This window comes from Vigna umbellata, chromosome 1, assembly GCF_029865625.1.
Source record: "Vigna umbellata cultivar VRB3 chromosome 1, Vumbellata_1.0, whole genome shotgun sequence".
Taxonomy (NCBI): domain Eukaryota; kingdom Viridiplantae; phylum Streptophyta; class Magnoliopsida; order Fabales; family Fabaceae; genus Vigna; species Vigna umbellata.
Genome location: NC_142165.1, coordinates 18,754,074 through 18,767,481, shown reverse-complemented (window position 1 = coordinate 18,767,481; position 13,408 = coordinate 18,754,074). Strand labels below are relative to the sequence as shown.

Sequence of the window (13,408 nt, the reverse complement as noted above, 5' to 3'; positions counted from 1 at the left end):
CATGAAGATTAATCTTTAACCCTGTATTTTCAAGAATCGGGAATCAAACATCAATCACTTTGGTTGTATGGTATTTCCTATTTCTATTAATATCTCCAGACGTACTATAAATTTTTAAATATAAATTGTATTTATAATAGATGTGCACAATTCAAAAGTTTGAAATGGCTAAAATCTATAAGTAGCTAATGTTACTTATTTACCATATTCATAGCTTAATTTGGAGTTGTATGTTTTGTTAAACAAGAAAAAAAAAAAAGTGTAACGGCTGAAACTAAAATAGAAACATAATATATGGAAACAATCGTATTAAATTCACAACATTTAACACATGAAGATATGTGCATCAGTATGTTGTAATATAACTATAATCGATCCAAACAACTTCACACTGTATGTAACTTACATATAGAAAGGTTCAAATTAGGAGTAAACCAAAACACATTCTCAACTCTCTCATGTAACTATAACATATTATACACAACTGAAATTTAATATGAATCTCGTAACATCCACGAAACATAAACAACTAAACACTGAAATTTAAGGAACTTTAGGAAATTTTGTTTAGGTAACTCGAACTTAAGTAATTTAGGAACTTTTGGTAACTCAGACATTTAAGGTACTTTAGGCAATTCTGACTTTGATAATTCAAGAACTTTAGATAATTCGGGTTTAACCAATTCAGGAATCTTAGGCATTTCAGGTGTTTTAGGCAACTCTGTCTTAGGCAATTCCGACTTAGGCAACTCAAACTTAGGTAATTCAGGAACTTTGGTCAATTCTGGAACTTTAAGAAATTCAGGAACTTTGGGCAACTCAAACTTAGACACTTCCGAGACTTTAGGTGAATATAACTTTGACAATTCAGGAAGCTTAGATAATTCGGGCTTAGGCAATTCTGGGATCTTAGGTATCTCAACTTCTTTAGGCAACTTGGACTTAGGCAATTCAGGAACTTTAGGTAACTCTGGTTTAGACAATTCAGGAATTTTAGGCAACCCTGTCTTAGGCAACTCAGACTTAGGTAATTCAGGAATCTTAGGGATCTCAAGTATTTTAGGCAACTCTGACTTAGGCAATTCAGGCTTAGGCAATTCAGGAACTTTAGGCAACTCTGGAACTTTAGACAACTCTGATTTAGGCAACTCAGGAACTTTAGGCAACTCTGATTTAGGCAATTCAGGAACTTTAGGCAACTCAGGAACTTTAGGCAACTCAGGAACTTTAGGCAACTCAGGAACTTTAGGTAACTCAAACTTAGGTCCTTTAGGCGACTCTAACTTTGACAATTCAGAAACTTTTGGTAACTCGGGCTTAGGAAATTCAGGAATGTTAGGCATCTCAGGTATTTTAGGCAGTTCTGACTTAGGTATCTCTGGTACTTTAGGTAACTCTGGCTTATGCAATTCAGCGACTTTAGGCAACTCTGGCTTAGGCAATTCAGGGACTTTAGGAAACTCTGCCTTAGGCAATTCAGGAACTTTAGGCAACTCTGGTTTGGGCAATTCAGAAACTTTAGGCAACTCTGATTTAGGAAATTCAGGAACTTTAGGCAACTCAGGGACTTTAGGCAACTCAGAAACTTTGGGTAACTCAAACTTAGGCACTTCAGGAACTTTAGGCGACTCTAACTTTGATAGTTCAGAAATTTTTGATAACTCAGGCTTTGACAATTCACTAATCTTAGGTATCTCAGGTATTTTAGGTAACTCTAACTTAGGAAATTCAGGAACTTTAGGTAACTCTAGCTTGGATAATTTGGATTTAGGAATTTCAGGAATTTTGGGCAACTCTTTAGATACTTCAGGGACTTTAGAAAATTCTGGTTTAGACAATTCAGGAATTGGTATTTCAGCTATATTGGGCAACTGAGGAACCTTAGGGAGCTCAGGCTTTGGAAATGCAGGGATATGTGATGCTGAGAACTCGGGTTTGGGAAGTTGTGACACTTCTGGTTTGGGCAATGCTGATTCCAAAAGAACACGTGCTCCAGCAACCTCCGTGTGGCTGCTTGCTGACAACATCAGAAACACAAACGAGAAAATCACTTTAGACAAACTACATGTCCCCATGATTGAATACAAGAACTTGAGAAGAATCTATAGCAGAAGAAGATTTTCACAACAGTTTAGAAATGCTCTGTGAATGCACACTGCTGATTTGCATTGCAGTGTGTAATGAGACTTTTATAGAAGAAACTATGGAGCCTGCCACGTGAGTTGGTGGGAATGATACGGTGTAAGTATTGTTTGTTTGCTCAACTTCTTACCCACATTGTAACCCTCAATCTCATACCAAACTGTAATCAGAACCGTTGTTGTTCACCTAATCTGTTGGAAGCAGATGAAGACATTTTAGTCACCTTTGAGTTGAACTGTTAAACAACAAAAGTCAATGTTCTAACGTCAAAGATCCACAAAACCAAGGATCAACAGTGATTTTTGGCAATATAAATAGTTTCTTGCAAGCTTTCTTTCTGTTTGTTTCGTCAACAAAACCAGACTCCATTTCAACCCCAATAAACTGTGATAATTAACAAGCCATTATTATCTTTGAAACGTACAGAAGCGAATCACAGGTTTGCAGCAGAAAAAGCAACCTCGTAACATTAAAAACTTAGCTGAACAACATTTAACCATTTCGGTACACGTTTCACATCTATAAACCTTATATTTACTTACATATTTGGTTGCTGTTCTTCTTCTAATATTTATTATGTAAATTATGTCATCGACTTATAAATGTCGTGTGGTCCAACATTGTAAATTTCGTATTAAATATTTTAAAATCATATCTTATGCTGATGAAAAATAAATTAATATGCAGTTTCACTTACAATGTATTGATATTCAATTAATAGTAATTTTCTTACATGCTTATGTTTCATATTTTATAACCTTTATTTTATTTAGAGTACGTATTTTTAATTGAATAATTGTATAAAGTTTATTTATTTTAAATTTTAATTTTATTTTGTTAGGTAAAGGACAAGTATTTTAGAATTTCTTTTAGAACTAAGTTACCTATATATTTACTACACAACGATATTGATTAAAAAAAACACAAGAACAAAGTTTATTTCATGAGAACATTTTTAATATAAAAATAAGTACAGGAATAATAAAAAATATTAACTTATTACAAGCATAAATTTTAAATACAAATACAGTATTTAAAATGCAAGAGATAAAAAGTGTAAATATTGTTTAAAAATATCTCAAAAGATGAGTGTAATTTTCTCTAATTCATACATTGAATTGTAATCAATTTTAGTCAATTTTGACAGATATAAGATATTTCGGAAAAAAATTAACAAAGTTTAATGAGTTCAACAACCGTATCAGCTTTATTTATACTATGAATTAAATAGAAATCAAGTTTATATTTTTTTATTCATAAAAAATGATGACATTTAAGAGAGTTTATAACAATTCAAGTAAGATGTTCAACCAACCATACCAGTGAACTTGACAATTAGAAATGAAATTTGATTTTACTTTTGAGAATAAAAACCAACAAAGGTATCATGCCTGTGAACAAATATGACAGCATAAAACCATTTAGATTTTCAGTCATTATCCTATTTTCTCTTTAACAAGCTGGATCAGTGAAGAACACATCACGTTATATAAAGAACATCATAAAATGAAAAAAAAGAAACACCAATATTTGAAGCACTGATCTACATAAACAATCTCTCACCACCATCATACAAGTTGCAACATTTTCACCCTTGCAAATAGATGCATGCACTAAGAAGCTTCTCTCATTAGTTACATTTTCTTTTGAAAAGAAAAACATAAGAACACCATAAACCCTTGCAACACTGTTGAAACTTGAAAACAATGTGCTTCAAAAATCTGAACCTGGCAACTCTATACATAATAATAATAATAATAATAATAGTAATTCAACAAAAGTAATGATAGTTGCACACACTTTACTAGCATGCTCCTCAAAACACTGCTCTCCATGCCATTAAACAAGACCGTTGATTGCAACTTGTTCTACATCATCTAGATTTCACACATTATAATGTGCAACTCATTTTCCAATTCATAAATCTAACAAGTCATCTTCTGCTAAAACTTCGAAGAGCCAACAGTTAGGTATTAAGGACCCTATACAGCTAAACCCTTTATTTTCTTTCTCTCTATTGTTCCCCCATTTTCAACCTTCAGTTAAATTGTGCAGTCAACAAGAAAATTCCAAAGTCTTTGTTGTTGTTGATGTAGTAGTAACATGGCTATATAAGAATCCACACACTATAACTCTGTTTTCAACCGCCCTGTTCAATTTAACAATAAATTACAAAGAATCAGACACTTGATAGTGATTGTGCAGACAACCAAAAGTAAACTGAGATTCTGTCTACTGTTACCATTGGGTCCCAAGTTGTCAAGTGCTGTATTAGAATCGTATCCAATTCCATAGAAGCTTTGGAACTCATGGTCCAAAACATTCTGCATGTAAGAGTATCAGTATTTTTCAAAATTGAGAACTAAAGGGTGTTGATTAGAGCAGTGTAAATAGAATATGCACCTAAAAAAGTGTAAAGGGTTTTTACATTATCATTCATTTACAAAAGTTAAGTTTGATGAATTTAACTAACTATCTTAAAAACAATACCAAGGATGATTTCTGATTGATTGTTTTTACTTTGACAACAGTGCATAGAAAGTAAACTCATCAGAGTGTAACGTGTTCAGAGATGTTTAGTCTTTTTACCTGGGGCAAAGGAGGGAATTGTGATGATGTACTAGGCATGCCAGCCAATGTTCCATGGAAATTTCCAGTGGGGAATGTGTGAGAGGAATTGATACCAGGACCATATGCACTAATTCCATGTCCTATGCGTGATTGAAGAATCTAAGTGAAGAGAAATGAAATCATCTTAATTCAATCTGTTAAAATATAGAAAATGGACCAAGAAGGTTAAGGCCTTCACTCACATCCTTGGATAGAATCCTGTCTACATCAAAGTTTAGTTCTGGGTTCACTGTGGCAAGTTTCATGGACAAAAACTGCAAAATATCTCTTTCATAAGTTCACTGACCAAATCACAAAACCATAATAATTGAACAGACAAAAAAGTTGTCATAAAAAATTTTCTTACTATGCACTATTCCCTTTTAAATGGTAAATTGAAATCATAAATTATGACACTACTTTCATACCTCAACCTGTTGCTGAAGTGATTGCACGTAGTTTATTATCTCATCCAGCATTACGGCTTTGCCAGTTATCTAACAGAAACCAAAGACACCATCATGGTTTAACCAAAGAGAAAATTAGTACGCAAAGACATCATCATACTTTCAGAGAAACCATTTAACACAATCACAATATTCAAATCACCTTGTTGCAACCAGGAACAAGTTCTTGAAGCAGCCTCATTCGCTCACTAATCTTTTCTCTTCTCACCTGCAAACAAAAAAGTTGTATAATTAGACAATGAAAAATACATAAAGGATTTCAAACTTTTTCATGACAAATATTGGGGTGAGACAGGGATGGTACTCTTTCTGCAAGACTGTGGCTGTTTGTGGCTTGTCCTCTTCTAGCTCTCACGTGAATGAAGTTTTCTTTAGGAGCTTCTCCACTTTGAGAACTGTTGTCCTTAGCTTGCTTCGCTGATTGCTTGCCACGCAAATCTGCACTGTTGTTCTGCTCAACTTTTGGCTTCTTTTCATGTTCTTTTGGACCATCACAGGCCCTCCCCGGAGAATCTTTCACAGTTTCACTCTCAGCATTCTAATCCAACCTCATAAAGCGTTTCTTTCATTAGCTCTCACAACCACACAAAACAACACCAATGAAACATTCCAAAAGTCCTAAACGAGATAGTATGTAGGACAAAACATATATACACTTGCTTAGATGTTTCTCCTATTGTTCTCTAAGTAAAATTAGAATTTCACTCTGATAATGCATGTTGATCTTAATACAAATCTTTTTGTGTGGATAGAAGAAGTAAAACTCCAATTTAGATGGGAAAACAACACACAAGAAATACTTAAGAAAGTGCATCTAAGTTTTGTCCTTGGAGATATCACATTGAAATGAACAAACCTTATTTGGGCTGAAGGTAGAATTATGATCAAGCCCTCTCTTTCTTCTATTCCCACTAGGACCAGATCCTGGTGCTTCCTCTTCAGGAATTGAATCCTCAACCTGAGATTGTTCACCATTAATCTGAGTGTCCTTGATCGGATTATAATGTGGTGGGTACCCTGAGTTAGCCACATCAGCAGACCCATGCTGGACAAAAGAGGCAGCACCAACCATTTCTGAGAAGCCCCTGCTTGCATAGGAGTGAACCTTGGGGACCATGCCCCCTAGATTTGAGTCAGACATGTATTGAACAAGGTGGGAAGTGTTGGTAATTCCTTGGTTTTCCAGAACAAGAGGGTAAGAAGAGTTGGCATTGGCAAAGTCGGTATGAGAAATCATTGAGGAGCCTCCAAAAGTTTGAGCCTGACTCAAGGAAACAAGTGGATCCCAAGCGGAAGAAGCAAGAAAAGGGTTAGCAACATCAGAAGGCTTGGCCATAGACACGGAACTAATAGCCATTTCTGAAACATTAACATTGGCAACACTGAGACCTGAAGATGGACAAGTCAGAATGTTCTCATTTCCGTGTTGAAACCCCATGGCATTTTCCTGACCCCCCATCTGAACAAACTCGACAGTCCCTAAACAGTCACAACCAAGAAAGTAACCTATTTATATATAATTCACCAATCAATCAGACTCAAACAGTTTCATCACATCAGAGCTGCATCTAGAAATAAACAATAGCATATGATTAAAGGGTAAAGTGAATTTTGACTAAGTTGGCTCGAGAGATATCTTGCAGGACTAAACAAGGAACAAATAACTTGGCAGCTTTATAGGACTGAGAGGAAGTTAAAGTAAAAGAAAACCCTCATTGTGTAGCCTTAGATAAATGAAAAACAAAAGAAAAGGTAAATGGAATATAATCTCCAAGTCAGTCACCAGCTTCGTTTTTTACCTGTTCCTTCAAAAACCCTAAACCAAGATCAAATCTACTGCTTCAATGCTCAGTAAAAGGGGGAAAAAATGCTTCCTCTCAGACAAGAAAGTGAACCTTTCAGTCTTCAGAGCATAAAGCGGACATAGACAGTGAGATTAGCTAACAGCTCATCAAACTACAAGTAAAGCAGATTCCCTTTTCTCCTCTGTCCTCACAACAACATCTAAAACCCCTCATTCCATAAAAAAACATCGGTGTTAAGCAAGATTAGCACTGTCACTAGACGAGTTCTGTGTTGTTGGTGGTGGTGTTTTCTTGCTTGGTTGAAAGTGGAAACACCCTTCTAATTAAGAAGCTCCAACACGAGTGAACAAAAACAAAGTATCTATCTTTTCTTTTTTTTTTCTTTGATTTAAAAGATAGGACAGGAGGGGTTGTTGAAACTCTTGCAATTAAATTCTGGGATGAGAATCCAAGAACAAGGCACGACCAAGGGCATCAAATTCTACTCAAATCCTGCGATGACTGAAAGAGACAGAATTTAGCAGAGTTCCCTTTACTGGGGTGTCTCTGACGGGAGCATCAAATGCTAGCTAGACCAATTTCACCAATTGGGTACTAAGCATAAACATCAAAATGTAGCATAAATATCTAACTTTAATAGATCACAACAAAACACAACACCACCACCACCACCACCCCCAGGAGCTACTGCTACTATCACCAAGCTAGAAAGATAAAGACACACATAGAAGAGAGAGAAAGAAAATATGTGAGTGAGAGGGAGAGAGAGTCTTTTCTTTGTGTACCTGCCCAAGCTATGAGGTGACATGTATCATTTTAAAAGACACACTAACTACTGCCAACTGCTCCTGTTGGTAAATTATTGCACAAGCACAACCTAATCACTCTTTTCTCTTCCCACACTTGTAATCATTTTCAGCTTCAGTTTACCCTAAATTAATATCCATTCTCATTAACCAATGTATATATTTTTTATATTCCAACCATCTTCTTCATCACAACAACAATATAACTATTTCACTTCAACTCCTACCATATATTTTTTCAAAGCAGTTCAAACTCAAGTTTCTATAATATTTTAAGCATAAATCTTCCTTTTTAGGGCGTGTGAGATTTGTTTGCAAAGTGTGAAAAGATGGAGTGGGAGAGGTTCTTCTCTTGAAGGCCAAGCTTGCCCCCCTTTGTATTCATTAACAAACATACTTCTTTAGTATTTTTATTCATTTCTCTTTTTTTTACTGACACATTTGCCAACTGTTCTAAGTAACATAACACATACATATGTATATAAAAAACCATGTATGTGTCTTTCTCTCTCTCTCTTTGCTGTTACACACTCATTTTACTCAGTGCCAACTAACCTCTTTCATTTCTTTTTAGAATCCTCAATTATATGCACCTAACCTCCATCATCCTTCATCAACCTCAGCCACTGTTCATCAACTGTGGACCCCACCAAATCTTCCTTCCAAACCATCCAACCCGTGAGGAGGGGGCCCACAGGGGACACGTGTAGGGCATTGATTCAGAAGGGTGTGAGAGTAGGGTGTGGAGGCAGTTCAGGGTATGATGTCTTGTGTTGTTGTGTGTCTGCTTTAAGAAAGATCATTTTTTTAAGTAATAATAGTGTAATAAAAATGGTGAAGCAGAAAGCTTTTGTTTATTTATATTATTATTGTTATTTGTATGTATATTTTAACTTTGTGGGGGTGTGGAACATAGGGAATAATGGAATCTAATGATCGATTTTACCTTGTTGTCCTGCTCCTACGTTTTCCAGCTGTAGCCTCTGAAGCCTTTGTCCTTCATCCAATCCAGTCAAACCAAAATTATCTAGTCAACTATTGGCATCCTTGTGTTGTGATCTTGCTGGAAAAACTCCCAAAACAATAATAATAATAATAAATAAAAATACCAAATCAACAGCTTATTTTCTCGACAGTCATCATCAGATCAAGAATGAGACCCTGCATAGTGTCAAATAAAATTATATAATTTTTCTTATACCTGAAAAAAATAATATATAATATGCATGGGACCAAGTGTTTTTTTTTTCTTTATGATTTGTTTTGGTTATAGGAATATAGGATTGGTAGGAGTGTGTGTGATCTATGGACATGGGATCTGTATTTTTGTTTATGCTTTCTTTCATGATACAAGATTTTGAAAGGAAAAGAAGAGTACAAAGAAGATAGATATGAGAGAATCAATGAATTACTGAGTTTTGCTTTAAAATCATTCTTATAAAATTTAATGACTTTATTATCATGCAGTTTATATTTGAATGGTGTTAAATAAATATACTACGAATTTCACAAGTGCAACGACTTTTATTATACAAACATTCAAATAGGTATATTTGTTTAACATTATAATGTGTGAACAAATACAATTACCTATACATATGAATTTATAAAATTAATTTCGTATACTTTTTAGAAGATGAAATTTATAACATATAGAACATGGGTATTGTTAATAATATGGCTCTTGAGTCTATTCTAGATATGCACAATTATATACTCGTCTTTCAATAAATGAATTTCGTAGTTACAAAACCATAACAAACAAATAATCTTAAGCTACTATTCTTATATCCAAGTATGTATGGTCATAAGTCATAAATTGTCTCTCAATTTTGATATATTTTATAACTCAAATAACATGATACCTCGTTGCATGGACACTTAATTCTCCATGAATCTTCCCTGGAGCTGATAATTGACACATTCACCAATTTTTCAATACACAATACCTTGGTTTATTTGATGTTATTAATAAAAATTTGAATATTATAATTCAATATTTATAATAATCTCGTGCATTATAATACCTATAAATAAAAATATAAGGGGTCTTTTTAGTGAAACTTGAGTGTTTTATTATTAAAATACCAATCTGATCATTTTAAAAATAACATTTTCTCTCTAAAACTATTCATTTTACTTTCTTTGATTTTTCTTTAAGATTTTGAATATTCAATTTTCTTTTGAAAATTATACTTAATACCTATCCGATCTATTATTAGTCAGACAATCAACCCTTTATTAAGTAAATCAGATTGAATGGTATAAACATGGTGAAAATCGATTAGTTGAAATGAAGGAGATTAATTCAAAAAACATCTCATTTAAATGTTAAATCACAATTAGTCATATTTGAACCCTAATTAGGCCGACCTTAATAAAAAAAACTCATCACGAAGTTTATAAATAGTTGTTAGATGTAGGTTACACATTAATTACGCAATTATTGTCCTTATAATCTGAATCAAATTGATTTTGGGATCGAAGGACCTTCGGTAAGTACCCATAGACTAATGTTTGATGAACAAGACTTGGATTTGTGAGCGACCAACTAAAGATCGACCAGTTGGACATAAAGACACGACCCCGTACTCGAAACAAAAATTAATTAGAGTCCACCACAAAGATAAAAAAGGATTGGTTATTGGATGAGTCCAGTCCTATAGAACGAACCTCTCCCAGTGGTTGATTATTGGCCGAACTAATTTGCTTGTTATATGTGCTGTTTTGATAAGAACTTTCAGAGATTGCTCACTCAGTAAGCAAGTGATCTCGTTGGCAAGTAAGATCTCTAGCTGAGCCAAATAGTATTTAACAAACTTTTGATAAATATATTTTAAATACTTCTAAAATGTTAAAAATTGTTGGTTTCTTATATATTTTCGATAAATGATTGAGATTGATGATCTTGTCTTAGATAAATGAATAATTGAGATCAAAAGTTGAGATTTATGATGTGTGAGGTCGAGTAAAGTCAAGGAGTTGTGCATATAATCTACTATTTGTGGATGTTAGGTTGAGTAAAGTCAAGAGGTGGTGGTCATAATCTAATGTGATTTGTTGGTGTGATATATGTGAAATGTGAACGTAGTTATTTTCGAGGAAGAAATATTGTGTTAAAATGTTTTAGGTTCTACATTGAATGATGATTTAGAAAGAGATTATTCTGATTCTACTAATATTGGATTCGTAAAGAAAAAGATATTAGGTAACGAGAGTTAATGTAGGTTCTTGTGACTTATAGTATGGTGTGAAAGAAAAAATGTATCTAGTAGCTTATAAATAATTTACCTTGTTATATGAGGATGACCTTGTTACTAGTATATATGTAGCTCTGTGTAATGTCAGTAGTTAATGATATGAAAGATAACTATTTAGAGTAATATGTAGTAACACTTATTACTATAAATGATGTGGAGTGACTTATAAACGTATGACACTTACCATTACAGCTTCTATAAAGAGTTTTACAAGCTAACGCCACAAAAGTATTTAATGCATATAGTATTATAAAATTAAATAAATAAATAAAAATATGTTGAAGTGAGCATAGGAAGAAGTCATGGACCTACTTGAAAATGTAGCACATGCACATTAATGTGATCGTAAACCGTCTTAGTGAAGCAATAAGGGATTGATTGATACACTAATTCTAAAATATATTACATATCATCACTCTTGCACTTTAGCTTATAGATTTTATTTTTTTAATTATTCATTAGTTTTTAGTTACATCAGAGTTTATCTTCACCTTAATCATGCATCTGCCAATTAGTTCTTAATCTATCACTATAATCATAACAAAGTCTGAACCCTAGAGTTTGAGGTGTACTTTTGCTATGTAAAAAAACTGAAAAATCATGTCAACCAAAATGAAAAACTAAATTCCCTGTATTACAAAAATGAAGTAAAAACAATAGGAAAGTTTCATGTCATTAAAACATGAACAAACTTATAAGAAATCAATAAATTGTTTAAAAATTAAAATTTTGAGACACTCGATTTGTAATTATTATTTTTTGTATATTATTCGTTGTTATTTAAAACTTTTAATTTTTATTAAATTTTTAATTATATCTTCTTCAAGGTAAGTTATTTCAATTTTTTTGAGAATAAGTATCTTAGTGATAACTTTATTTATATTATTATTTATATCTTAGTCATTTCAAATTGTTATATATATATATATATATATATATATATATATATATATATATATATATATATATATATATATATATATAAACATGTGTAATCACTGTGTGAGCTACTGAATTTGAATAAATACTATACTTTACTCTATAATATAAGTATCTTGTATATACTCAACAAAATCATATAGTTTTACATAGCAATCATCTATATCATATTCCCATAATCTGATGTTTATTATTTTATGCATGATTGCACATAGCAAGGTGGTTTCAGCTACATATGAAAAAGTACCTATAGGAGATAAACAAGGTTTTTATATACTTAACAAAGAAAATACGGTTCCGGTGAGATTGAACAGAGAAGGTACAGAATAGTTCATAATTTACTATGATCTTAGTTCAACTTACCAAAATTAAATATGTGGGCCATTTTATTACGATGTTCATTCGATAATCTACTTTTCTGGACAGACAACTAGTTACATCGGAAAACGATTGCAATAAAAGTTAGAGACAGTCAAATAGAGACAGAAGAAAAACAATATGAGTGCTGTTACGATAATATAATTTAAATAATAATAATAATAGTAATAGTAATAATCTTAACTCTTAAATCGTAGTTTTATATCATTGAAACTCTTTAAAATATCTAACATATGCCTACAGGATAATTTTTCTGCTTACCACTTTCAATTTTTTTTTAAATATGGCTCCAATTTTCTTGAGTACTCAAAATCGTTCTTACCATATTTATGCGTAAAAAAAAAAGATAATAATATTTAAACCTCTTTGGTGGGAAAATTATTCTTGAAACACCTCCACACAAGGTGTATTGCTTTGAAGGAGTTCTTACGTTTCAAAGAGAAGATCACACTAACATTTGTTGCAACTCCCTTACCATCTCATTCCAAAGATAGGATACCCTCCTCCAAATTATTATCCCAACTCCTTTCATCCTTCCCTTCTTTGGTTGGCTAAACAACTTTAAGACTTGCAAAAACTTATTGATTTTGTTTATTTTCAAATAAAATTATGTTACACATCGCTATAAAATTTGACATCACGGTTATATTAGCACCTCAAAGTTCATCAATCATTTGTTATCACATGAAAAATTATTGAAAAGAAAAAATAAATAAAAGTATACAAAACAAAAAAACCACACCAAACCAATGATAAAAATTATACCCCACGAAACATAGACAAACTATATCTACTATGAAAAAATATAAATAAATGTATTGATGTAAAACATTAAACCACTTATATTGTTCTCTATAAATCAAAGCTAAATTAGCTAATTTATTAACAGAATGATTTCCTTCACGAAAAATATGAGAAACTTTGAACTGCATATATTTAAATAAATACAAACACTGACATTATCTACCTCTAAGATTCCAAAAAATTATTCTTTACTAAAA

At 32.6% G+C, this 13,408-nt stretch overlaps 2 protein-coding genes across 4 annotated transcripts; both read right to left on the bottom strand.

Annotated features, from left to right (window-relative positions):
* Positions 1-280: 280 nt before the first annotated feature.
* LOC124844942 (uncharacterized) lies at positions 281-2,144 on the bottom strand. Its single transcript, XM_047321959.2, has one exon. The coding sequence runs from the start codon at positions 2,073-2,075 to the stop codon at positions 618-620; it is 1,458 nt and encodes a 485-aa protein (XP_047177915.1). The 5' UTR covers positions 2,076-2,144; the 3' UTR covers positions 281-617.
* Positions 2,145-3,607: 1,463 nt separating this feature from the next.
* On the bottom strand, positions 3,608-7,799 carry LOC124844944 (transcription factor bHLH74). 3 transcript variants are annotated; one of them, XM_088099249.1, is made up of 9 exons: positions 6,609-7,799; positions 6,076-6,480; positions 5,524-5,757; positions 5,362-5,427; positions 5,181-5,249; positions 4,956-5,027; positions 4,732-4,872; positions 4,385-4,466; positions 3,608-4,291 (listed from the first exon to the last, which is right to left on the bottom strand). In XM_088099249.1, the coding sequence occupies exons 2-9, from the start codon at positions 6,454-6,456 to the stop codon at positions 4,269-4,271; spliced, it is 1,068 nt and encodes a 355-aa protein (XP_087955375.1). In that variant the 5' UTR covers positions 6,457-6,480; positions 6,609-7,799; the 3' UTR covers positions 3,608-4,268. The 3 variants fall into 3 exon arrangements, with proteins under 3 accessions (XP_087955375.1, XP_047177918.1, XP_087955370.1); XM_047321962.2 differs by having other exon boundaries at positions 6,076-6,698; positions 7,019-7,799; XM_088099244.1 differs by having other exon boundaries at positions 6,076-7,799.
* Positions 7,800-13,408: the final 5,609 nt, after the last annotated feature.